This window comes from Thamnophis elegans, chromosome 2 (genome assembly GCF_009769535.1).
Source record: "Thamnophis elegans isolate rThaEle1 chromosome 2, rThaEle1.pri, whole genome shotgun sequence".
Classification (NCBI taxonomy): domain Eukaryota; kingdom Metazoa; phylum Chordata; class Lepidosauria; order Squamata; family Colubridae; genus Thamnophis; species Thamnophis elegans.
Genome location: NC_045542.1, coordinates 155,776,387 through 155,803,523, shown reverse-complemented (window position 1 = coordinate 155,803,523; position 27,137 = coordinate 155,776,387). Strand labels below are relative to the sequence as shown.

Sequence of the window (27,137 nt, the reverse complement as noted above, 5' to 3'; positions counted from 1 at the left end):
CACCAAGTAGGAATTCTGATTGAAACTTTTCCCACAATCTGGACACTGATATGGTTTTTCTCCTGTGTGAGTCTCCTGGTGTACCACTAGGTTAGATTTCTGACTGAAACTTTTCCCACAATGCAGACACTCATATGGTTTCTCTCCCGTGTGAGTTCTCAGGTGTCTCAACAGCTTGGAATTTCGAGGGAAGCTTTTCCCACAATCAGGACACTCATACAATCTCTCTCCTCTATGAGTCTTCTGGTGTTTCACCAGTTCAGACTTAATAGTGAAACTTTCCTGACATTCTGGACATTCGTACAGTTTCTCCCCTGTGTGAGTCTTCTGGTGTATCACCAGGTGGAAATTCCAACTGAATCTTTTCCCACAATCCAGGCACTCATATGGTTTTTCTCCTGTGTGAGTATTCTGGTGTTGCACCAGGTTGGCAGTCTGACTGAAACTTTTTCCACAAAACACACACTCATATAATTTTTCTCCTGTGTGAGTCCTCTGGTGTATCACCAGATCAGAATTCCGAGTGAAACTTTTACCACAATTCACACACTGATACAGTTTGTCCTCTGTGTGAATTGTCTGGTGTACCACCAAGTGAGAATTCAGATGGAAACTTTCCCCACAATCAATACACTTATATGGTTTCTCTCCTGTGTGAGTCCTCTGATGTTTCACCAGGTAGGAATTTTGACTGAAACTTTTCCCACACTCTGAACACTCATACAGTTTCTCTGCCATGTGAGTTTTCTGGTGTTTCATTAGGTAGGAATTCTGACTGAAACTTTTCCCACAATCATGACATTTATATGGTTTCTCTCCTGTGTGAGTCCTTTGGTGTTTCACTAGGTAGGAATTCTGACTGAAAGATTTGTCACAATCAGGACAGCTATATGATTTCTCTCCTGTGTGAGTCTTCTGATGCATCAGCAGGTCAGAACTGCAACTGAAACCTTTCCCACAATCTGAACACTCATACGGTTTCTCTTCCATGTGAGTCCTTTGGTGTATTACCATGTCACAATTCTGAGTGAAACCTTTCCCACAATCTGGACACTTAAATGGTTTCTCTCCAGTGTGAATCCTGTGATGTCTCACAAGGTTGCAATTTTGAATGAAACTTTTCCCACACTGCAGACACTCATATGGTTTTTCACCTGTGTGAATCTTTTGGTGTGCCGCTAGGTAAGAATTCCACTTGTAAGCTTTTCCACAATCTGAACACTCATATGGTTTCTCTTGCATGTGAGTTCTCTGGTGTTTCAACAGATAGGAATTGTGACTGAAACTTTTTCCACAATCAAGACAGTTATATGGTTTCTCTCCTGTGTGAGTCCTCTGATGTTTAATTAGGGCGGAACTGCAACTCAAATCTTTCCCACAATCTGAACACTCATACAGTTTCTCTCCCGTATGAGTCCTTTGGTGTTTCACCAGGTAGGAATTATGACTGAAACTTTCCCCACAGTCACGACATTTATATGGTTTCTCTCCTGTGTGAGTCCTCTGATGTTTCACTAGGTCAGATTTCCGAGAGAAATCTTTCCCGCAATCAGGACACTCATAGGGTTTTTCTCCTGTGTGAATCCTCTGATGTTCCACCAGTAGAGAATTCCAATTGAAACCTTTCCCACAATCTTGACACTCGTATGGATTTTCTCCTTTGTGACTCCTCTGGTGTATCTTCAGGCGACAAATCCATTTGAAACTTTTTTCGCATTTGGAACACTTGTATGGTTTCTCTGCCCTGTGAGACATCTGGTGTATCTCTAGATCAGAATCCTGTGTGAAACATTTCCCACAAACAGGGCATTCAAAGTTTGTCACCCAAGTTTGAATCCTCTTATGTCTCACCACATTGGTATTCATACTTAATCTTTTGTTGCACTGGAAGCACTGGTAGTTTCTCTCCGGTTTGGATCCTTCCATGAATCACGAGGAAGCTTTTGTGAGTAAAGCACTGGCCGCACTCCAAACATTTGTATCATTTTCACTGGGTGGATCCTCTTCTGCATAATTAGCTGTGATCAGCAAGCTGTTTTTTCCCACAACAGGCAGTCTGTGGAGTGTTTTCAAAAAGTGATATTTTTGGATTCTTCAGGAGACGAAAAATATTTGTGATTTATTTGCAGGTTCTTTGATTCAAGCCATTATTTCCTTCTACAGTCTTTTATTAATGTCTGCCCATTTTTGGCTATCCAAGGGATATATTCCCTTCCTACTGACTTCCAGGTATTTCCCTCTTTTCCCTTATTTGGAAATTATCCTCCTTGACTTTTTATGTAATGTTTTCTTGAGTTCCAGAGGCTTTTAATTTTTTTCCAGGTGGAAACTTTCTTCTTTTTATTCTCTCACTTGTCTCTCATCTGCTGAGGAAGGAGGAGCTTTTTTACAATTTGCAGAGGAAGTGGAAAGCATTTTTACTGATGGGTTGTTTTACATTTTAATGCTGCTTCTTATTCTCTATTGTCCAAAGTGCTCTTCTTGGCATCCTCTTTATCTGTAAGATACATACCAGTATTAATGTGTTAAGTTTCACTATTGTTTAAATATTAGTCCAGTACATGAGAGAGCAAGGAAAAAAAAACATACATTTGCATGAAAAAAACAATCACCATCAATGACACAATTATCATATGATAACATTCTTTTTGGTTTGGACAGATCATACAAATATGCATGCATATTCATGCAGAAATAAAGACCTATGAATTTATGTTTGTAGACAATGTATATTTATTTCAGTGTGCAAAATGTTCGAGAAGTGCATTCGCTCCAAATTTTTTAATCTAATTTTAGCAAGGTGCAGACACTAATAGACCAAATTGTGCTCAAAACCTATGCAAGATTTAAAACATCTGTTTTGCCCACGAAACGCCTCCCTTGCTATTAAAACAACATGTCAATAATATCACGAGGAATTAAGTGTTACGTGAAGGATGAGGGAAGTGGGAGATTAAGAAATATGAAAACTAAAGAAAGTGCCCTAAATCTTCCAGCGGGTAATCGCAGGCAGCAGTTTTAAATCGTGCAGTCCCAGAGGAATAAAATTTGGGAAAGTAGGGGAAGAATATACTGCAGCATTCAACATGTTTCAGCTTCGTTGCTTCCTCTGCTTCCAGGTCGTGGAGGAAGCCAAAGGGCCCAACTTGCTCCCGGCTTCTCCTCCGAACTGCCCTCCACTCACCTCCCAGGAGCCGCTTCGACCTTCCAAGCAGCACAAGAGGCTCCGCCGACACCAAAATACTCCCGTGACTGAGCCGGTAGAGGAAATTCCTCTGCTCTTCGCCTCCACATCTTCTCTAGCAATACCGTACTCTATCGTTTCAACTCGTTTCAGATGAGCCGCTCCCCCCCCCCCGCCCCCCAGATTAGCTCAGCAGCCGTTGCACGGTGCTTGCTTGGTAGACGAGTGTTGCCTCTCTGTAGACCGCCATCTAGCGACAGAAGGCGAAGAAACATGCTTGTTCTACCTTAAGGCGTTTGAAGATGTTCTCATGGATTTCGGGCTTCCTTAAGGGCCACCAAGTCCTATTCGACTCCCATGGAGCTCATCGATAGCTTTTCTTCCAGAGGCTCCATCTCAAAATCTTTTCATTCAGGTCCCCCAAGAGGGCACTCCTTGTCCCTGGACCTGAGCCTCAAGCTTCCTTTTGGAAAGTGGAGTGGGGGAATGATGTGCAAATTTGAAAGGAGAAAGTGTACCTTCCTTTTGTTCTGGAAACTTCTTTCTGCAACTTTGGGAAGCTGTAAGAATGAAGTTTCACACACACACTCTCTCTCTCTCTCTCACACACACACACACACACACACACTCTCTCTCTCTCTCTCTCTCTCTCTCCCTCCCTCCCTCCCTCCCTCCCTCCCTCCCTCTCTCTCTCTCTCTCTCTCCAACCTTTCCTTACAAATCATCTTTCACCTGGGGCTCACTATTCAACTATCTGGCATGTCTAAGATTTTTTTTTAATAAAGTGCCATTTTCCACTCTTAGCAACCACATCCATAACTTTTCTCTAACACCATTTAGCGCTAGTCTGTTGTTTGGGGTCTTGAAGGAACACCCTCATCATCCCTGCAACTGAGCCAGGAGCTTCTTTTGCAAAAACTAAACCAAGAGAAACTTGCCTTGCAACTTAGCGAAGCCGTAAAAGGGAAGCTTGCCCCTTTATTTCTTCTGGGTTTTATTTTCCTTTATTTCCATCATGTTTAGCTAAGAAGCACATTATTTCCTATTGATGCCCTATCCCTACCTAGTAATGGAAATTCGGGCGCCAATTGCTGAGAACCACCCAAAAAATTTTTCCAAGCTCAGGTGATGCCTGAAAGAGTATTTCCCCCATTCTGGACAGTTGCTACCCTGGCAGGCTGTATACCTCCAACAGCAGCTTTCTATGCGTAAGACATTGATGAGAGGTCTTCCTAGCAGAGGGGTTCAAGGCATTGCTGCAGATTAAGATCTTTTGTAAATGCCTCTGAAGAGGGTGATGCAAGGTTGGCAGCCTGGGACTTCAGCTCACCCTCTGCTTGCAGCTCTGACTTTGCCACCCGCACAAATGCACCTGGGCCATTCTACGTCTGGGTTCAAGATGGGGCATATTACCAAAATGCCATTGGTTGCAATTCTCATGTACCTCTGGAGGGCTTGGGATAGACCGGCTACAACTATTATGTCCCACCTAGACCTCTCATCAAGTATCAATAACAATGAACACGATATCTTTCTGGATAGTGTGGGTAGGAGAAGAGAGGCAGTCTCTTGGCCCCTGGAATTTGGGGTGCCCTGGGGAATCAAGCCTTTTGCTGCTCCTTCTAAACATGAAATCACTAGGGGAGGCTATCCATCCCCTATACCCAATTATATACACATAGTCCTGGATGCTAAATACTAGCCGAGGATGGAAGGAGGCAACGCTGAGGTAACAACAAAACCCTTTAATTAACGTTAACAGCAACAGAAGTATCTGAGAACAACTTCAGCACCACACTCTGCTTGACAGCTATTTATACTAGAACTGTCAAGCAGAACAACCCATCAGAGTGTAGTATAAATCCCACTTCAGTCAGGCATGTCTCTGCCAATGGGAGCTGTGCTTCAGTTACCGGGCTGCCAGGTCATAAATCGAGGACTTGGTGCCAGCCGTAAGTTGAGATAGGCTTTGAGGACTGGGAATGGGAGGCACTTTTGTTACTTTGGTTCTACTTCTCCATCCATGCCCGGTTGCAGTCAGTGTGGGTAGGAGAACTGAGGGCGATTTTTGGCCCCTGCAATTTGGGGTGCCCCGGGGATCAAGCCTTCTGTAGTTCCTTTTTAACATCTACATAAAATCACTAGGGGAGGCCATCCATATTTTGATGCCCAATTATATATAGTTAGTCCTGGACATACAACATTTCATTTAGTGACAATTTGAAGTTTAACAGTATGGGAAAAAGAGACTCATGACCATTTTTCACACTTACAACCATTACAGCATCGCCATTGTCACATGATCAAAATTCAGAGGCTTTGCAACTGACTCATATTCATGATAATTGCAGTATCTTGGGGATATGTGATTACCTTTGGCGACTCACCTGGTGCACAATCTGGAGGTCCTCCTGGCTCCTGCTTGAGATTGTGATGGGGGGAAGGGCTTTGCACTGATTCATCTCTTGCACCAATTGTGATCTTTCGTGGACCGGGAGGCCTTGCACATGGGTCACTCATGCCTTGGTCACCTCCTATTTGAATCACTGTACTGGACCACCCAGAAACTTCAATTGGTCCACAATGCAGCAGTGGATACAGTAATGGATTGTCCATTACTGTGCTGTCCATGTGACATCTTTGTGATGCGAGCAGCACTGGGTTCATTTCTTTAAGGTGCAATTGAAAATGTTAGTCATGAGTTCAATATGGTCATTTATTATAGCAATAAGAATCATATACCACCCCACAGTGCCTTATACCATTTTCAGTTTACAGTGTCAGCATATTTCCCCAACATTCTGGGTCCTCATTTTACCAATCTCAGAAGGATGGAAGGCTGAGTCAACCTCGAGCCACATCAGGATTGAACTCCAGGCTCTGAGCAAAGTTAGCCTTATCACTGCACTTTAATCACCACACCACCAAGACAACTGTCATTATTGTCCCATCTTTATTGTTTTTGCATCTATCTGTTCTATCAGGTCAGATAAGGTATGTTCTTAGTCTCTTGCCTTAAATATTGACATCTGATAGGAGCTAAGAAGTGTTCCTTTTCCGTTGCACGCCCTGCCCTATGAAACACTCTTCCCCCTGAAGTTTGGCAGGGTTTTACCCTCCTGGTCTTCCGTAAACTAAAGAACAACCACCTTTCCACCTAAGCACTGGGTTAAGAAGAGAGGATGGCACGTCAGAAGCTTGATGTGGAAGCAGAGATGTTTGTTTATATTTATTGAATTTATATGCTGCTAATCCTGTGGTGAACTTCTCCAATTTAAGTCCTTGCAAGGTGAAAGATCGCCGGTTTTGAGGAAGAATGGCCCCAGGCATGAACATAGTTGAACAAAAGCAAGGATCACCTTTTTGGGATTCCCAAACTATAGAAATGCCATCAACCTTGCAGGGCAAGTACATTTTAAATGTGGAGACTTTGCATTTTGTCATTTGCAATATATGGAGTTTATTGGTTTCTCTATTAAAGTTTTATCGCTGTAAATCATGTTAAGGTGCCATATACATTTTGTTACTGAATAAAAATACATGGATAGATACATAGTTATATCCCCCTTCATTATATGCAGAAATAAGTGAAGGCAGCAATCATTACCTAATACAGATTACGCTATCCTATCCCATTCTATCTTATCCTATCCTATCGCAATAAGATTTATATACTGCTTCATAGTGCTTTTACAGCCCCCTCAGTGGTTTACAGAATCAGCATATTGCCTCCAAACAATCTGGGTCCCCATTTTATCCACCTTGGAAGAATGGAACGCTGAGTCAACCTTGAACCGGTGATATTTGAATTGCCAAAATGCAGCTAGCAGTCAGTTGAAGTAGCCTGCAGTACTGCACTCTAACCACTGCACCACCTACCTTAATCCTAACATTCCATTCCTATTCTATTCTATTGTTTCACTAAAAAGAATCATACAAGAATTTAATCAGTAAATTGCTCAGCTGGGTTTCCAACGAGAGATAATTAACCAAATACAAGATTTCTCTACAGACTTCAAATATTGCCTCCAGTGCAATTTCTTATGTGTGATAAGGAAGCAATGTTTTTCAAAACTATCTTTGTCTGCAATCTGGGAAATGGAATGGTTATTCCCCTATGTGTATCCTTACATGATTTATAAGGCTAGACCTAGTCCTGAAATCTTTCCCACAATCCGGACACTCATATGGTTTTTCTCCTCTGTGAGTTTTCTGGTGTTTCACCAAGTAGGAATTCTCCTGGAAACTTTTCCCACAATCTGGACACTGATAGGGTTTCTCTCCTGTGTGAGACCTCTGGTGTACCACCAGCTTGGAATTATGCTGGAAACATTTCCCACAATCTGGACATGGATATGGTTTTTCTCCTGTGTGAGTCCCCTGGTGTACCACTAGGTTAGATTTCTGACTGAAACTTTTTCCACAATACAGACACTCATATGGTTTCTCTCCTGTGTGAATTCTCTGGTGTCTCAATAGCTTAGAATTCCGAGTGAAACTTTTCCCACAATCTGGACACTCATACAGTCTTTCTCCTCTGTGAGTCTTCTGGTGCTTCATTAGTTCAGACCTGCAACTGAAACTTTCCCCACACTCTGGACACGCATACAGTTTCACATCTGTGTGAGTCTTCTGGTGTATCACCAGGTGGAAATTCCAACTGAATCTTTTCCCACATTCCAGGCACTCATATGGTTTTTCTCCTGTGTGAGTGTTCTGGTGTTGCACCAGGTTGGAAGTCTGACTAAAACTTTTCCCACAAAACAGACACTCATATAATTTTTCTGCTCCATGAGTCCTCTGGTGTATTACCAGGTTAGAATTCCGAATGAAACTTTTATCACAATCCACACACTGATACCGTTTGTCCCCTGTGTGAGTCCTCTGGTGTACCAGCAGGTCAGAATTCAGATGGAAACTTTCCCCACAATCTACACATTTATATGGTTTCTCTCCTGTGTGAGTCCTCTGGTGTATCACCAGGTTAGAATTCCGAGTGAAACTTTTACCACAATCTACACATTTATACTGTTTGTCCCCTATGTGAGTTCTCTGGTGTACCAACAGGTGACAATGCTGACCGAAACCTTTCCCACAATCATGACATTTATATGGTTTCTCTCCTGTATGACTCCTCTGATGTTTCACCAGGGCGGAATTGCAACTAAAACCTTTCTGACAATCTGAACACTCATAGGGTTTTTCTTGTGTGTGAGACCTCTGATGTATCACCAGATCACAATTCTGAGTGAAACTTTTCTCACAGTTTGGACACTTATATGGTTTCTCTCCTGTGTGAGTCCTCTGATGTCGTACAAGGTAGGAATTTTGAATGAAACTTTTCCCACAAAATAGACACTCATATGGTTTTTCACCCATGTGAATCCTTTTGTGTATCACTAGATCAGAATTCCATTTGAAAGCTTTTCCACAATCCGAACACTCATATGGTTTCTCTTGCGTGTGAGTCCTCTGGTGTTTCACTAGGTAAGAATTCTGACTGAAATTTTTCCCACAATCAGGACAGGTATATGGTTTCTCTCCTGTATGAGTCCTCTGGTGTTTCATCAGGTCAGAATTACAATTTAAATCTTTCCCACAATCTGAACACGCATACAGTTTCTCTCCCGTATGAGTCCTCTGGTGTTTCACTAGGTAAGAATTATGACTGAAACTTTCCCCACAGTCACGACATTTATATGGTTTCTCTCCTGTGTGAGTCCTCTGATGTTTCACCAGGTCAGATTTCCGACAGAAATCTTTCCCACAATCAGGACACTCATAGGGTTTTTCTCCTGTGTGAATCCTCTGATGTTCCACCAGTAGAGAATTCCAATTGAAACCTTTCCCACAATCTTGGCACACATATGGATTTTCTCCTTTGTGACTCCTCTGGTGTATTTTCAGGCGACAGATCCAAGTGAAACTTTTTCCACAGTCGGAACACTTATATGGTTTATCTGCCCCGTGAGACCTCTGGTGTATCACCAGATCAGAGTACTGTGTGAAACATTTCCCACAGTCAGAACATTCAAAGTGTGTCTCCTTTGGGTAAATCCTCCTGTATCTCAGCACACTGGTGTTCATGCTTAATTTTTCGTCGCATTTGAAGGACTGGTAGATTTTCTCTCCTGTATGTGTCATTCAATGAATTATGAGGAAGTTTTTCTAAATAAAGCTTTTGCTGCACTGCAAACTTTTGTATCGCTTTCACTGGGTGGATCCCCTCAGCTGTGATTAGCAATCCGTGTTTTTCCCACAATAGGCAGTCTCTGGGGTTTTTCCAACACTGATATTCTTCAATTCTTGAGGAGGCCAAAAATATTTGTGATCTTTTACTTGGAGAGATATTTTTTCTTCTAACTGACTTCCAGATATTTCCTACTTTTTCTTTATTTGTAAATTATCCTCTTTCACTTTTCATGTAAGGTTTTCTTGAGTTTCAGATACTGTCTTTTTTTCCAGGTGAAAACTTTTTTCTTTTTAATATCTGCCTTGTCCCTCATCTGCTGAGGAAGGAGAAGAGTTTTTCCATTTGTGGAGGAAGTGGAAAAGATTTTGACTGATTGCTTGTTTTTACATTTTAATGCTGCTTCTCATTCTCTTTTGTCCAAAGTTCTCTTCTTGGCATCCTCTTTATCTGTAAGATACATATTAATGTATTAAGTTTCACTTGTTTAAATATTAGTCCAGTACATGAGAGAGCAAAGAAAAAAACCCATACATTTGCATGAAAAATAAACAATCACCATCAATGACACAATTATCATATGATAACATTCTTTTTGGTTTGGACAGATCATACAAATATGCATGCATATTCATGCAGAAATACAGACCTATGAATTTATGTTTGTAGACAATGTAAATTTATTTCAGTGTGCAAAAAGTTCCAGAAGTGCATTAGGTCGATTTTTTAAATCTAATTTTAGAAAGGTGCAGACACTAACGGACGAAATGATGCCCAAAACGTATGCAAGATTTAAAACATCTGTTTTGCCCATGAAACGCCTCGCTTGCCATTAAAACAACATGCCAATTAATATCACAAGGAATCGAGTGTTACGTGAAGGATGAGGGAAGTGGACGATTAAGAAATATGAAAACTAAAGAAAGTGCCCTAAATCTCCCAGCAGAAAATCACAGGCAATAGTTTTAAGTCGTGCGGCGTAAGGATAACAAAATTTGGGGAGAGAAAGGGTATGCAGCGGCAGCCCACATGTTTTAGCCTCATCGCTTTCTCTGCTTCATACACCGTGGAGGAAGCCAAAGGGTCTGACTTGCTCCCCGCTTCTCCTCCGACCTGCCCTCCACTCACCTCCCAGAAACCGCTTCGACCCTCCAAACGGCACAAGAGGCTCCGCCGACACCAAAATACTCCCGTGGCTGAGCCGGTAGAGGAAGTTCCTCTGCTCTTCGTCTCCACGCTTCCACATCTTCTCTAGCAATACCGTACTCTATCGTTCCAACTCGTTTCAGACGTGGCTCCCCCTCCCCAGATTAACTCTGCCGCCGTTGTACCGTACTAGCTTTGCAGACGGGTGTTTTGCCCCTTTGGAGAGCGCCATCTAGCGTCATAAGGCGGAAGAACATGCTCGTTCTACCCTAAGGCGTTCTCGCTGATTCCGTGCTTCCTTCTGTGCCATCAAGTCCTATTCGAGTCCCACCGAGCTCATCGATAGCATTTCTCCCTGAGGATCCATCCCCAAAACCTTTCATTCAGGTCCCCCAAGACGGCAACTCATTATCCCTGGACCTGAGCCTTAAGCTTCGTTTGCTAGAAACGGCAATCAAACCAAAGGAAAGCGCCTTTTTTGGAGAGGGGGCGGGGGAGGGGGGAAATGATGTGCAAATATTGGAAAGGGGAAAGTATACCTTCCTTTTGTTTCAGGCACTTTTTCGTCGGGCAGGGGTAGGGAGGGGGTACAGGAAAACTCCCGGAAACTTCCCTCCGCAACTTGAGGAAGTTTGACCCCTTGTCTCTGCTGGGATTTTTCTTTTTTGCCCATAAAACTCACTTGCCAGGAAAACAACATGTCAATAAAATCACAAAGAATCAAGTGTTAGGTGAAGACTGAGGGAGATGGGCCACTAGGCAATATGAAAAATAAAGATTTTTTAAATGTCCCAAATCCCAAATTCTGAATTAAGCTGGAAGGGTCTTTATAGGTCTTCTAGCCCAACCCACTGTCCAAGCAGGAGACCCTATACCAATTTAAACAAGTGGCTGTCCCATCTTTTCTTCAAAAGCTGTTCCAATTGTTCTATTAGAAGTTTCTCCTTAATTGCAGGTTGCTTTCCCCCTTGATTAGTTTCCATCAATTGTTTCTTGTTGTGCCTCTTGGTTCTTTGGAAAATAAATTGCCCCCCTCCTCTTTGTGGCAGCCCCTCAGATATTGGAACGCTGCTATCATGTCACCCCCAGTCCTTCTTTTCTCTAGACTAGCCATACTCAAATTCAGCAAGCCTTCATGTTTTTGCCTTGTTATCTTTAAATTTTAGACTCTCCCAGCAGAGAATTACAGGTAGCAGTTTGACCTTGATGAATGTAAATCACCGGGACCTGATGGATTACATTCCAGAATTCTGAAGAGCTGATAAATGTTATTTCAGAACCACTGTATCATATCTTTGAAAAATCTTGGAGCACTGGAGAACTACCAAAAGATTGGAAAAGAGCTGATGTATTTCCCATCTTCAAAAAATGGGGAGGGAGGGAGACACAGGAAACTACAGAACAATTTGCCTAACATCAATGCCTGGAAAGATACTAAGAAAATAATAATAATAATAATAAAAATATGTGAAGTTTGTGAACATCTAGAAACAAATAAAGTTGTAACCAGTAGCCAGCACAGGTTTGTTAAAAGCAGATCATGCCAAACCAATCTTATTTCATTCTTTGACAAAGTTGTGGGTGTTTCATCACTGGAGCGTTTAAAGAAGAAACTGGACATCCACTTGTCTGAAATGGTATAAGAACTCCGTCTTGAGCAAAGGGCTGGACTAGAGGACCTCCAAGATCCCTTACCCCTCTCTTTTGATTCTGATAAATAAAATACATTTGGGAAGAGAAAGAATATGCTGTAGCAGATATGCTGCAAAGATCTAGCATTTCCCCCAAGTCCCAGGATAAGGCACCTACACATCAGAAGCTTGATTTGGTAACAGATCTTTGTTTGTATGCATCTGGTTTTCATATAGTTTTTTAAGTTAATTATTGCTTTGGAGGTAGCCAGAGTTTGTTACAACATGGATGGCTACATAAATATTTTAAATAAAACAGAAGGAAAAGAGATGAATGTAAAAAATTGCCTTGCTGAGGCTGTCCATCATACATTACTTTAATTATCAAATTTGTAATCTGCTAATCCTGTGGTTACGTGTTGCCGTTTAACTCCTTGCAAGGAGAAAGATTACCAGTTTTGAGCAAGAATGGCATCAGGCATGAATGTAGTTAATAAGACCACAAGGCCTGGTTCACTTCTAATTTGAACAAAAGCTACAATCACCTTTTTGGGACTCCCTGACAATCAAAATGCTAGTAGTGCCCTGTATTTGCATGGCAAGTACATGTAAAAAGTGGAGCCTTTGCATATTGCCATTTGCTATATACAGTATGGGGGTTGATTAGTTTATTAGGCCAAATAAAATATTCTGTTCTACATTCCCATTCCATTCCACCCTAAAAATATACTCATTCTGTCTCTATCTGAAGTTTCTATGATTCTTTTTATTTTTTATTTTTACTGAAATGCCGTTTTCCACTGAGGGACTATATCCATAATTTTTTCTCCAGACGATCTAGTCTATCCTTTGGGGTCTCAAAGAAACGCCCTTATTGTCAGTGCAACTCAGGCAGGAAGCTTCTTTTGCAAGAACTAAAACCAAGGAACACTTTCCTTGCAACTTAGCAGAGTTGTAAAAGTGAAGCTCGCCCCTTTGTCTTGTAGGAAGTTACCACCCAGCCCTCTCCCAGAAAAATGAAATATCCTAGGAAATATTGAAAAGGCAGAATATTTCTCTGGATGTGAAAAGAAACATTAAAAGACAGAATAGCTGCCTGTAGCTTCCTGCCCATCCCCACTTTGTCAATGGGCCATTAAGATGCCCAAGCCAGTCCCTTTACATAATAAAGAGTTCTCCACTTCAGCTCCAGGGGCATGGCATTAAGGCATGATAATATTGGCACTTTTACCTAACTCACTACATGGCATCTGAGAACTCAACCAAACCTGGATTCAAAACGCTGCCTAGAGAGTTGCCCCTGCATGGCCCCATGAGAGTCTGACAAGCAATCAGAATACAAGCTCAAGATCAAAAGCCAGAGAGGGCATAAAACCAGGGACTCAGCTTCTCTCCCCTCTTTCTCTTTTTCTCCACCGACATTGAAGCATGTGATCACCTTTTCTGTTCAGGACTCAAGCCATGTGGTCCTGTCCACCAATAAACCATCTTTCCAAGCAGCCTCCATGTCTCCAGTGTCTTTTTCCCCACTTGGAGCCAAACCCAGAAGGACATTTCTTTCATCAGTCTCGTCTTGTGGGATTTTGTTTTCTTTTACTTCCAGGTTTAGCTAAACAGCACAGTATTTCCTATTGGTGCCCCATCCCTGCTTAACAATGGAAAGTTTGGCACCCATTGCTGTTCCAATCTTAGAGCCATCTATATTTCTTTTCCAACCTCAGGAGCCGAACGGAAGAGTCATTCCCCTCCTTCTGGTCAGTTGGCTGGCTTTACCTTCAACAACAGTTTGTAATGCCTAAGAAAATCAGGAGAGGTTTTCCAGATAGAGGAGTTCAAACTTTTGGTGTTAATACAATTTTTAAGTTAATCATTGATTTAGAGCTGGCTAGAACATGTTCTAACAGGGACGGCTACATAAATATTTTCAAGAAATCAGAAGAAAAAGAGATGAATCCAGAAAACGGCCCCGGTAAGGCTGCCCGTCTATGAACTGCTTGAGACACTGAAGTTCTATTGCTTTAATAATCAATTTTATATTTCACTAATCCTGAGGTTAACTTCTGCAATTTAATTCCTTGATTACCAACTGGCACCTGACATGAACATAGCTAATAAATCCAGAAGGCCTGGTGAACTTTTAATCTGAACAAAAACTAGAATCACCTTTTGGGGGACTCCCTGATCATCAAAATTCTATCAACCTTGGTAGATGTGCCCTATACTTTTGCAGGGCAAATACATATTAATGGTGGATGCTTTGCATTTTGCCATGGAGTTGATTAGTCAGTATTAAGGTTTTATTAAACAGCTCAGAGAGGGCTATCAAGCACTGTGAAGCAGTATATAAGTCTAAATTCTATTGCTGTAAATGATACGGCTATTGGTGTTAAGTCCTCCGGAATTACCTTGAGATGGACTGCCATACACATTTTCTTAACATATTCTTGCACAGGAACAGGAAGTTCAAGTCAAAGCCCAAGCCCAAGAGAGGGTATAAATATAAGGTGACCAGACGTCCCGCTTTTGGCGGGACACACCCGCTTTCCAACGCACTTTCCCGCGTCCCGCCCGCCTTTTTAAAAGGCACGCTTTTTTTGGCGCTGGCAACTCCCGCCCATCAGCTGCTAGCTTGCTGGGCTGGCTCATCGTTCTGTTCTCTATCAGATGAGCCAGCCCAGCAAGCTAGCAGCTGATGGGCGGGAGCTGCGAGCGCCAAAAAAAGCGTGCTTTTAGCCTTTTACCTACTACCTACAAATTTAAGCCAGCCCAGCCTCCCGCTCACTGATTGGATTGGCCTGGACTCCAGCCAATCAGTGAGCTGGCTGGGATGGGAAATTTTCAGCACGCTTGCGCGAGTTTCCATTTCCTTTCTACAAAAGACGAAAGTGGTTGCAGCTGCGCTGACTGGTGAGTAATCTAATTCTAATCGAATTTTCCGCTCGCCGCGGCAGGAGGAGAGGGTGGGGGCAGCTGCAGCCGCCCGCGGCCGGTTCAGGGGCTCCTGCCGCCCGGCAGAAGCCCCTGAACCGCGTGCGGGCGGCTGCCCCCTCCTCCTCCCTGTCCTCCTGCGGCCGCGAGGAGTAGTCCGTTCGTGCAGAAATTGATTGCCCGCTCCGGCTGAGTGAATTGGGATCGCCTGCGGCCGTGAGGAGTCCTCGCGGCCGCAGGCGATCCCAATTGAATTCACTCAGCCGGGGCGGGCAATTTCTGCACGAACGGAGTATTCCTCGTGGCCGCAGGCGATCCCAATTCACTCAGCCAGGGCGGGCAATTCGTGCAGAAATTGCCCGCCCCGGCTGAGTGAATTGGGATCGCCTGCGGCCGCGAGGAATACTCTGTTTGTGCAGGAGTCCTCGCGGCCGCAGGCGATCCCAATTGAATTCACTCTGTGCGGGCGGCTCGGCTGCCCCCTCCTCCTCCCTGTCCTCCTGCGGCCGCGAGGAGTAGTCCGTTCGTGCAGAAATTGCCCGCCCCGGCTGAGTGAATTGGGATCGCCTGCGGCCGCGAGGAGTCCATTTGTGCAGGGGTCCTCGCGGCCGCAGGCGATCCCAATTAAATTCACTCTGTGCGGGCGGCAGGCGCTGCGCCCACGAGGAGCTGCCTCTTCGTGAATGGGATCGCCGCCTCCGAGAGCATGGGCGCAGCGGCTGCCGCCCGCACAGAACGTCGTGCGGGGGTCCCGCCGCCCGGAAAGTTATGGAAAGTTATCTGCGGGCGGCGTCCGTTCGTGATAGGGATGTTTCGCTGAATGGCAGCTGAGGGGCACGCTAAAGTGCCAGCATGAGTTTGAAGGGCTGGCTTGCCGCTTGCCTTCCACTTCGGCCCGCGCGGAAGGCAATCCAGCCCTTTCAAAGTCATGCCGGCAGTTTAGAACTTGCCCGCAATTCAGCGAAAGATGTTTCGCTGAATGGCAGCTGAGGGGCACGCTAAAGTGCCAGCATGAGTTTGAAGGGCTGGCTTGCCGCTTGCCTTCCACTTCGGCCCGCGCGGAAGGCAATCCAGCCCTTTCAAAGTCATGCCGGCAGTTTAGAACTTGCCCGCAATTCAGCGAAAGATGTTTCGCTGAATGGCAGCTGAGGGGCACGCTAAAGTGCCAGCATGAGTTTGAAGGGCTGGCTTGCCACTTGCCTTCCACTTCAGCCCGCGCGGAAGGCAATCCAGCCCTTTCAAAGTCATGCCGGCAGTTTAGAACTTGCCCGCAATTCAGCGAAAGATGTTTCGCTGAATGGCAGCTGAGGGGCACGCTAAAGTGCCAGCATGAGTTTGAAGGGCTGGCTTGCCGCTTGCCTTCCACTTCAGCCCGCGCGGAAGGCAATCCAGCCCTTTCAAAGTCATGCCGGCAGTTTAGAACTTGCCCGCAATTCAGCGAAAGATGTTTCGCTGAATGGCAGCTGAGGGGCACGCTAAAGTGCCAGCATGAGTTTGAAGGGCTGGCTTGCCGCTTGCCTTCCACTTCGGCCCGCGCGGAAGGCAATCCAGCCCTTTCAAAGTCATGCCGGCAGTTTAGAACTTGCCCGTCATTCAGCGAAACATGACTTTGAAGTGCTGGCTTGCTTGCCGCGTTTCCCCGGAGCGCTCGGACTCCTTCTCTGGGCAGAGTTGGAGCCTGTCCTCCACCTCCTCCCAACGGAGGGGCGCCCTAAAAAAAAAAAAAAGGAGCCAAGCCGTTCCAAAGATGTAAAGGGAAGCAACCAGATCGCAGCGAGGAGAAGGAGGAGGAAGTAAATACAAGTATAATAAATACAAGTATTTATTATACTTGTATTTATTATACTGTGGATTTGGTCTGCATCAACCTGCCGCCTCCCCTCACCAGGCAAATCGCGGTGAAAACTCTGGGTGAGTCTCCGCGGAGAGCTTGGCGGGCAGCTGGCTGGACTTCTAAGAGGTGGGGGGGGGAGGAGCGGCAGCTCCTTGAAATGGAAAAAGGCTTGCTTCCCCCTCCCCAATGAGACGCCTTCCAGGATAATAGGAGAGGAGAGCTAAGAGAACAGGGCGGGGGTTGGGAGAAGGCATGGGGCCGGGCTCGGATTTGCCATTTGAGAGAGAGAGAGAGAGAGGAAGGGGGAGAACACGAGTGTGTGTATCCCTCCTTCCTTCAGCCCAACACTCTAGCCCGGCTTGGCTCCCGCTTCGTCTGTCCTGCCTCTTCGCTTCTCTGTTCGATTGTTGAAAGTGGGAGCCAAACCGGGTCATTCCTTCCAAGAGGCAAGTTTCCGTTCTCTTAGCTACGTTCTGCCTTGTGATTGCTGTCTCCAGGCTCTCCTCTCCTATTATCATGGAAGGTGTCTCATTTGGGGGAGGGGGGGCAGGCCTTTCTCCATTCAACAGATCCAATATACAGAGTTTTATTTTTTGGCCCTAAAAATATTGTCACTGAGGATGACAGAAATTTCTTCATCATTGCTATTGGCTTCAAGTAGCAAATAATTAAACATGGTTTTTAGTGTACTTAGTTAGCTATCTGCTTTTTAACATTACATGGTATCAGTTTCAAGAATGCATGCAATCCTGAAAATTTGTAACAAACTTGTTGAAGGGCCTATGAAATATTTTCTAGTTTAGTGTAGAATAAGTATTCTTAATAAAAGAAAAAGTCATTTTTATTTAATCAATTGCATTCCTGTTTATAATGGCATTAATTAACTAAACTGGAAATAAATCTATGTTTTGCTAGAGTTTTAAAATTAAAAAACCTTACATTTTGTTGCTATTATTTTAATCAGAGTTTTGCCAAGTGAAATTATATAATGGTTCCTCATGTCTCTGTAATTTTCTAAATCTCATCCAGAAGTACCACAGAATCTGGCATTTTCAGCAGAATGATGCTGATGCTAATAAAACATCCTGATTTTTGGTGAAAGGATGGAAGAGGAAGGAAGGAGGAAGAGAGATCTAAAGAGCAGAAAGACAGAAGGCAGATAGGCAAGAGGAAGGAAGGAAGGAGAAAGAATGGAAAGGAAGGAAGGCTAGAAGGAAGAAAGAGGGAGGGAGGGAGGGAGGGAGGGAAGGAAGGTGAAAGGAGGAAGGAAGGAAGGAAGGGTACTTCCACTTGTAGGCCTGGGACTGAATGCAGGAGGAGTCTCTCCATAGGATCAGCTGCTCCTCTGATCATGGTCTATGAAAATGTTACTGCCTGCCTGATGCAAATTTAGACAGATGGTGCTTTGGGCTGCCCCTCAAATCCCCCCTTTACTCCTCCCCCTGTAGAATTCAGCCCCCTGAGTTTTGCCTTTGAGGGGCATGTGTGGTTATGGCGGATGGCAGAGTCAGCTGGAGGTTGAGAGGGGATTGGGGCTTTTGTCCGCCTGTGGAGTTCTCCCATGGACAGGATGGGATGTTGGCATGAAAGGGATCCGGGCACAATCTCACCTGTTCCAAGTAAAGTTGCCTTTTGCAATTGGCTACCGGTAATCCTCGACTTACGACCAGGATTGATCCCCCAATTTCTGTTGCTAAGGGAGACGTTTGTTAAATGATTTTTGCCTCATTTTGCGACCTTTTATTGCCACGTTAAGTGAACCATGGTGGTTGTTAAGTCAGGAACATGGCTGTTTAGTGACCAAAATTACAATGGCATTGAAAAAAGTGACTGATGACCATTTTTCACACTTAGCGACCATTTTCACACTTAGCGACCGTTGTGGCATCCTCATGGTTACGCGATCAAAATGTTGATGTTTGGCAACAGATTCGTATTTCTGATGATAGTTTGAAATGGTGACAGTATAAATTATTGCTGGTGTAATACTTAACAATGGTTTTTTAAGGATTTCTTTTATTTATAGAATACCTTTTTTATTATTTTGGGGGGATTTTTACTTTTAAATTGTTTATAAAATGTATTTACTACAAGAAATGTTCCTTTTTGCAAATGTGATCTTTGCAAATCTTTGTGATGCAATATGTTCAGACCAGGTTTATGTGTCTCAAGTGGCTGCTATTCTATGGGCAGGCCAGGTTGGTGCAAGGCAGCTTTGCCAGATTTGGTGTGTTTCACCCTCATTGAATTTATATCGTATAAAGAATGGAAGGAGGAAGGAAGAGAAAAAAGGAGGAAGGGAGTGAGTGAGGAAAGAAGAGGATGGAAGGAGGGAGGAAGGAAGGAAGAGAGGGAAAGAGCAGAAGACAGATAAGGTGAAGGTAGATCAGCAAGAGGAATGAAGGAAAAAGTGAGGAGTCTCGAGGAGGGGGAAAACATTTAGTGACCAAAGTTACAATGGCATTGAAAAAAGTGACTGATGACCATTTTTCACACTTAGCGACCGTTGCGACCATTTTTCACACTTAGCGACCATTGCGACCATTTTTCACACTTAGCGACCATTGCAGCATCCTCATGGTCACGTGATCAAAATTTTGTTTGGCAACAGATTCGTATTTATGCTGGTTTCAGTGTCCTGGGGTGACCTTTTGACAAAAAAATTTTTTTTAATCAAGCCCCCCCCCCCCCCGCCCCCCCCCCCCCCCCCCCGGTCAAGGGTGTCCCTCTTTTCCAATCTGAAAATCTGGTCACCTTATATAAATACCACGTTCCAGAGATGGTTTTGCTCTGGGTCAGCCGAACCGCTAGTGGAATACAGGCCTGGGTCACAGAACCGGCAGTGACCCAGGCCTGCCACACCCCTGAACTGGTTCCTTCGCCACTGCTGGGTGGCCGCCATTTTGGTTTTTAATGACTGCGCGTGCGTAGTTCACTGTAAATTGTTTTGCACATATGCGAAGAACAATTTGCATTGAATAGGGCCCGCGTGCGCAAGTGTTGCGGGCGGGTTGTGAACCGGTAGTAAAACCGGCAGCAACCCACCCCTGCCCCCCCCTCTCTCCACTCCATGTGGTCAGCTGCACCGGGACCATGTGCTTGATGGTTCTGCTTCGTTAAATCATCTTTCCAATCAGCGTCCATGTTTCCAGTGTCTTTTTCTCCGCTTGGAAATGAAGCAGATGGATATTTCTTCCAACAATACTGTTAGATATTAGCAACTGTTAGAATGGTTTCCACCAAGGTCCTCTGTTCCGGCGGAAACAGAGATTCAATCTCATTGGTCGAAGGGTCTGACGGCTCCCTATAAAAAAGAGCGGCTGTCAGACGGAACCTTTGTTGGACTGTACATACTTGTTCTGTTACAATAAAGAGGTGTTGTTGCCTAAGCCTGAGTGTGCTTTTCCATTACCCGATCTAACAAATACCTTGATGCCAAATTATGTACAAGGGGTCCTGGGCTTATGACATTTCATTTAGCGACCAAAGTTATAACAGCGGTGAAGAAAGTGAGCTATGACCATTTTTCACACTTAGAACCACTGGCAGCATCCCCACTGTCCCATGATCAAAATTCAGAGGGTTGGCAATTGAATCTTATTTGTGACCATTGCAGAGTCCTGGGGTCTTGGGATCAACTTTGTCGAACTGAGCTGGCGCACAACCTGGGGGCTGTCCTGAACTCACAGATCCTGCTTGAGATCATAGCTGGGGAGAGGGGCTTTGCACAGATTAATCAGGTGAGGCAATTGTGCTCTTTCCCGAATCAGGAGGCCTTGCACACGGGTCACTCTTGCCTGTCCTGCACTGGATCACCCAGAGCAGGGGTGGGTTCCTGCTAGTTCTAATCTCTTCTATAGAAGAGGTTTCACAAATCTACAGTGTCGTTTAGAACTGGTTCCAGCTCCCTCCCCCCGCCTGTCCGGATATCATCAAGGTGAAGAGCGAGAGGAGGAATTCTGGGAGTTGAAGTCCACAAGTCTTAAACCTGTCAAGTTTGAACACCCCTGGATTTTTTTTTCTCTAAAGGGTTAGGAGTGCAAGGGTCTTGTAACTTGACAGTTTTAAGACTTGCGTGCTTCAAATGTCAGAGTTTCTGAGCCAACATTTTGGTTGCTAAGCAAGAGCGTTGTTAAGTGAGTTCCACCACATTTTACAAGTTGGCCACGCCCACCCAGTCACATGGCTGGCAAGCCACTCCCACTCAGTCACATGGCTGGCAAGCCACTCCCACCCAGTCACATGGCCAGTAAGCCACTCCCACAAAGCAGGCCACACCTACAGAAGAGGTTCTAAAAATTTTTGAAACCCACCACTGACCCAGAGACTTCAACTAGTGCAGAACACAGCAGCGCACACACTAATGGGAGGCCCCCGGGTAGCCCATGTAACATCTTTGTAGTGCGAGCTGCACTGGATTCATTTCTTTAAGGAAGAATTCAAAGTCATCACCCCTAAACCAATTTTTTAATTACAGCAATAGCACTTAGACATGTATATACCACCTCACAGTGCTTTATAGCACTCTTGGTTTACAGTGTCAGTATACTGTCCCCAGGAATCTGGGTCCTCATTTACCAATTGCAGAAGGATGGAAGGCTGAGTCAACCTCGAGCCACATCCGGATTGAACTCCAGGCTGTGGGCAGAATCAGCTGCCAATATTGCATTGTAATATGCACTATGACACCAAGGCACCTGTCATTATTGTTCCGCCTTTATTTTTGCATCTATCTGTCCTACCAGGTCAGATGGGGTGGGCATGCTTTTAGTCTCTTGCCTTAAATATTGCCATCTGATAGGAGCTAGGAAGTGTTCCTTTTCCATTGCACACCCTGCCCTATGAAACACTCTTCCCCCTCCTGGTCTTCCGTAAAGAACAACCACCTTTCCACCTAAGCACTGGGTTAAGAAGAGAGGATGGCACATCAGAAACTTGATGTGGAAGCAGAGATGTTTGTTTATGTTTATTGAATTTATATGCTGCTAATCCTGTGGTGAACTTCTCCAATTTAAGTCCTTGCAAGGTGAAAGATCGCCAGTTTTGAGGAAGAATGGCACCAGGCATGAACATAGTTGAACAAAGCAAGGATCACCTTTTTGGGATTCCCAAACTATAGAAATGCCATCAACCTTGCAGGGCAAGTACGTTTTAAATGTGGAGACTTTGCATTTTGCCATTTGCAATATATGGAGTTTTTTGGTTTCTCTATTAAAGTTTTATTGCTGTAAATCTTGTTAAGGTTTGTTACTGAATAAAAATACATGGATACATACATATTTATATCCTCCTTTATTATATACAGAAATAAGTGAAGGCAGCAATCATTACCTAAGACAGATCATTATCCTATCCTATCCTATCTTATCCTATCCTATCGCAATAAGATTTATATACTGCTTCATAGTGTTTTTACAGCCCCTCCGTTGTTTTACAGAATCAGCATATTGCTTCCAAACAAACTGGGTCCCCATTTTATCCACCTTGGGAGGATGGAAGGCTGAGTCAACCTTGAGCCGGTGAGATTTGAATTGCCAAAATGCAGCTAGCAGTCAGTTGAAGTAGCCTGCAGTACTGCACTCTAACCACTGCACCACCTACCCTAATCCTAACATTCCTATTCCTATTCTATTCTATTGTTTCACTAAAAAGAATCATACAGTAAATTGCTCAGCTGGGTTTCCAACTAGAGATAATTAACCAAATACAAGATTCCTCTACACACTTCTAATTTTGCCTCCAGTGCAATTTCTTATGTGTGATAAGGAAGCAACTTATCAACAATCAAGTTGTTCAAAACTATCTTTGTCTGCAATCTGGGAAATGGAATGGTTACTCCCCTATGTGTATCCTTACATGATTTATAAGGCTAGACTTAGTACTGAAATCTTTCCCACAATCCGGACACTCATACGGTTTTTCTCCTGTGTGAGTCCTCTGGTGTATCACCAGCTTGGAATTCTCCTGGAAACCTTTCCCACAATCCAGACACTGATAGGGTTTTTCTCCTGTGTGAGTCCTCTGGTGTACTACCAGCCTGGAATTATGCTGGAAACGTTTCCCACAATCTGGACACTGATATGGTTCTCCCCTGTGTGTATCCTTACATGATTTATAAGGTTAGACCTAGTACTGAAATCTTTCCCACAATCCGGACACTCATATGGTTTTTCTCCTGTGTGAGTCCTCTGGTGTACCACTAGCCTGGAATTCTCCTGGAAACTCTTCCCACAATCCGGACACTGATAGGGTTTCTCTCCTGTGTGGGACCTCTGGTGAACCACCAGCTTGGAATTATGCTGGAAACATTTCCCACAATCTGGACACTGATATGGTTTCTCTCCTGTGTGGTTTTTCTGATGTACCTCCAGGTTAGATTTCTGACTGAAACTTTTCCCACAATACTGACATTCATACGGTTTCTCTCCTGTGTGAGTCATCTGATGTATCACCAGGTTGGAAGTTTGACTGAAACTTTTCCCACAATCCAGACACTGATATGGTTTTTCTCCTGTGTGAATCCTCTGGTGTACCACTAGCTTGCAATTCTGCTTGAAACTTTTGTCACAATCCGGACATTGATATGGTTTCTCTCCCGTGTGAATTCTCTGATGTATCACTAGCTTGGAATTATGTAGGAAACATTTCCCACAATCTGGACATTTATACGGTTTCACTGGACATTTCTCTCCTGTGTGGTTTTTCTGATGCATCACCAGGTTGGATTTCTGACTGAAACTTTTCCCACAATACAGACACTCATACGGTTTCTCTCCTGTGAGTCCTCTGATGTTTCACCAGGTCAGAATTGCAATTGAAACCTTTCCCACAATCTGGGCACTTGTATGGTTTCTCTCCTGTGTGAGTCCTCTGATGTTTCACCAGGTTAGAATTGCAACTGAAACCTTTCCCACAATCTGGGCACTTGCACGGTTTCTCTCCCGTGTGAGTCCTCTGGTGTATCACCAGCTTGGAATTCTTCTGGAAACTTTTCCCACAATCTGGACACTCATACGGCTTCTTTCCTGTGTGAGTCCTCTGATGTTCCCCAAGGTGAGAATTCTGCTTGAAACTTTTCCCACTATCTGGACATTCATACGGTTTCTCTATCATGTGACTCCTCTTCTGTCTCACCAAATTGGTTTGCATGCCTAACCTTTGTCACAATCGAAGCAATGATAGAGCTTCTCTCTGGTATGAGCCCTTCCATGTATCATGAGGGAGCTGTTCCGAGAAAAAACTTTTGCCTCTCTCCAAACATTTGTATAGCTTTTGCCTGACTGGATGCTCACATACAAAATCAGCTGTGATCTGCAATCTCTCTTTTTACCACAATAGGCTGTGTGTGGGAGTTGATATTGATATTCAACTTTGATATTCTTTGATATTCTTGAAGAAGCCAAAAATATTTCTGATCTCTTACCTCATGGTTGTTTGGTTCACACTACCCTTTCCTTCCACAAAGGCTTTAATTAATGCTTTCCAGTTTGGCTATCCACGGAATCTTTTTTCTTCCCACTGACTTCCAGGTGTTCTTGATTTAGAAATGATCCTCCTTGATGTCTCATATAATGCTTCCTTGAATTCCAGACACTCGTTTTTTCCCAGCTCAAAACTTTCTTCTTTTTATTCACTCCCTTGTCTTTCATCTGCTGAGAAAGGAGAAGAGTTTTTACACTTTCAGGAGGAAGTGGAAATAAATGTTGATTTGTATTTGTATTTTTTTGTATTTTATTGTCACTTATAGGCCGCCCTTTTCCCTGAGGGGACTCAGGGCGGCTTACAACTCATGGGAAGGGGGTGCAAGACAAAACGTAAAATAATATGTGAGTACAAATAAAAATAGCAATAAAACACAACATTCATTCAACATTCGGGTGGGGTGTATGAAGATCTTATCCCCAGGCCTGGCGGGATAGCCAGATCTTAAGGGCTGTGCGGAAGCTCTGGACTGTGGTGAGGGTGCGAATCTCTACGGGGAGATCGTTCCAAAGGGTCGGAGCTGCTACTGAGAAGGCTCTCCTCCGCGTAGTCGCCAGTCGGCACTGACTGGTGGATGGAACTCGGAGGAGGCCCACTCTTTGCGATCTGATGGGACGAAGGGAGGTAATTGGCAGAAGGCGGTCTCTCAAGTACTCAGATCCACTACCATGAAGGGCTTTATGGGTGGTAAGTAGCACCTTGAAGCGCACCCGGAGATCAACAGGTAGCCAGCGCAGCTCGCGGAGGATGGGTGTTATGTGGGCGTACCGAGGTGTGCCCACTATCACTCGCGCGGCCGCATTCTGGACTAGCTGAAGTCACCGGATGCTCTTCAAGGACAGCCCCATGTAGAGCACATTGCAGTATTCCAGCCTAGAGATCACAAGGGCTCGAGTGACTGTTGTGAGAGCCTCCCGGTTCAGGTAGGGTCGCAACTGGCGTACCAGGCGAACCTGGGCAAATGCCCCCCTGGTCACAGCCGACAGATGGTGGTCAAAAGTCAGCTGTGGGTCCAGGAGGACTCCCAAGTTGCGAACCCTATCTGAGGGGTGTAGAATTTGACCCCCCAGCCTGAGCGATGGAACACTGGCCAAATTATTGGGAGGGAAACACAACAGCCATTCGGTCTTGTCCGGGTTGAGTACCAGTTTGTTAGCTCTCATCCAGTTCTTAACGGCCTCAAGACCCTGGTTTGATGGCTTGTTTTGCGTTTTAATGCTGCTTCTCATTCTCTGTGGTCTGGAGTGCTCTTTTTGGCATCTTCTTTGTCTGTAAGATTCATACTAATGCGTTAGTTCATTATTGTTTAAAAAAAATGGATGCAGGACATGTGAAAGCAGCAAAACCCCACCCCCAAATATATGACTACAACAATATCAAAATTGTAGTTTAACCTCTAACATTATGATTCATTTAGCAGAAACAAGCCTAGTAAGATGTAGTTCAGATATTGACTTAATTATAACATTCTTTTTTTGACTTGGATATTTCAGATATATGGACACATAGGCCCGCATAAAGCCATGAATTTATGCATGGTTATTTCAGTGTGTAAAGTATCCCAGAAGTGCCTTATCTAATGAAATGGTGCCCAAATCCTAATGCAAGATTTATTGCAACTGTTTTGCCCATCACATACCTACTTGCCAGGAAAACAACATTTCAGTAAAATCACATGGAATGCAGTGTTACGTGAAGACTGAGGGAGATGATAGGGGTGGGTTCCGGCTGCTTCCACCGCTGGTTCATTCAGGGATGTGCTTCCCATACACAGCACTTGATGTGCGCAATGCGCGAATGAAAAAAATAGCTTCTCGTCATGCGCAGAAGCAAAAAATAAGATGGCGGTGGTTCACCGACAAAAGCGTGCCCAACTAAACTGCGCTGACAAAACCGCAAGTTCTAAACCGCGCTGATGAATGAGCGATGAAGCGCGCCGACAACAGCGCGCCGACAGAAGCGCGCTGTAAAGCTAACCCTAACCCTAACCCTAACCCTAACCCTAAACCTAACCTTTACCTTAACTTAAATCGCGCTTCTGTCGGCACGCTGTTGTGGGCGCGCTGTTGTTGTCACGGTTTTGGCGACACGGTTTAGTCGGCGCGCTTTAGTCGAGAGCGCATTTGTCGGGTCACGGATGGCGGTGCCTATGGCGCCACCGATAGAACCGGTTCGGGGGCATGGCAGGCTGAGTTGCTACCTACTTGGCCGAACCGGTCCAAACTGGTAGGAACCCACCTCTGGATGGGCGGTTATGAATATGACGAATAAAGATTTTTAAATCTCCCAAATCTCAGATTCAGAATAGAGCTGGAAGGGTCCTTATAGGTCCTCTAGCCCAACCCCCTGCTCAAGCAAGAGAACATCTACCATTTCAGACAAGTGACTGCCCAGTCTTCTTTAAAAGCCTCCCATGATGGAGGACCAACGAATTCTGAAGGGAAGCTCTTTCTCTGCTTAAATGTCCTTACCATCAGGAAGTTTCTCAATTCCAGGTTGCTTCTCTCCCTGATTAGTTCCTCTCCATTGCTTGATTTTTCTGCAGAGAGTTTCTGTTGGATGCACTGAATCCACACAGGACAGCAAACTGCTGCAGTGCTATCATCAAACAAATCAGGTGAGCCACGGTGGCGCTGCACCGTGGCCCCTGCGTGCTCCACCCTGCTATCCAATGTCATCCTCCAATGTTGCTCACCCTGCATTTCTAGCACAGCTGGAGGAGGATGTTGGATGGCGGGAGCA

General features: G+C 44.5%; 3 protein-coding genes across 3 annotated transcripts; all 3 read right to left on the bottom strand.

Annotated features, from left to right (window-relative positions):
* LOC116502423 (zinc finger protein 850-like) lies at positions 1-27,073 on the bottom strand (the record flags this gene model as incomplete). Its single annotated transcript, XM_032208318.1, has 8 exons — positions 26,867-27,073; positions 24,433-24,562; positions 24,078-24,235; positions 23,796-24,038; positions 23,447-23,641; positions 23,111-23,212; positions 7,295-9,328; positions 1-1,929 (listed from the first exon to the last, which is right to left on the bottom strand). Coding segments are annotated over exons 1-8 (4,998 nt in total), but the record flags the coding sequence as incomplete, so codon positions are not given.
* On the bottom strand, positions 22,868-23,649 carry LOC116503292 (zinc finger protein 239-like). The gene has a single exon (XM_032209602.1). It carries the CDS (start codon positions 23,624-23,626, stop codon positions 22,943-22,945), a length of 684 nt encoding a protein of 227 aa, XP_032065493.1. The 5' UTR covers positions 23,627-23,649; the 3' UTR covers positions 22,868-22,942.
* LOC116503295 (zinc finger protein 572-like) lies at positions 23,653-24,077 on the bottom strand. Its single transcript, XM_032209608.1, has one exon. It carries the CDS (start codon positions 24,060-24,062, stop codon positions 23,673-23,675), a length of 390 nt encoding a protein of 129 aa, XP_032065499.1. The 5' UTR covers positions 24,063-24,077; the 3' UTR covers positions 23,653-23,672.
* Positions 27,074-27,137: the final 64 nt, after the last annotated feature.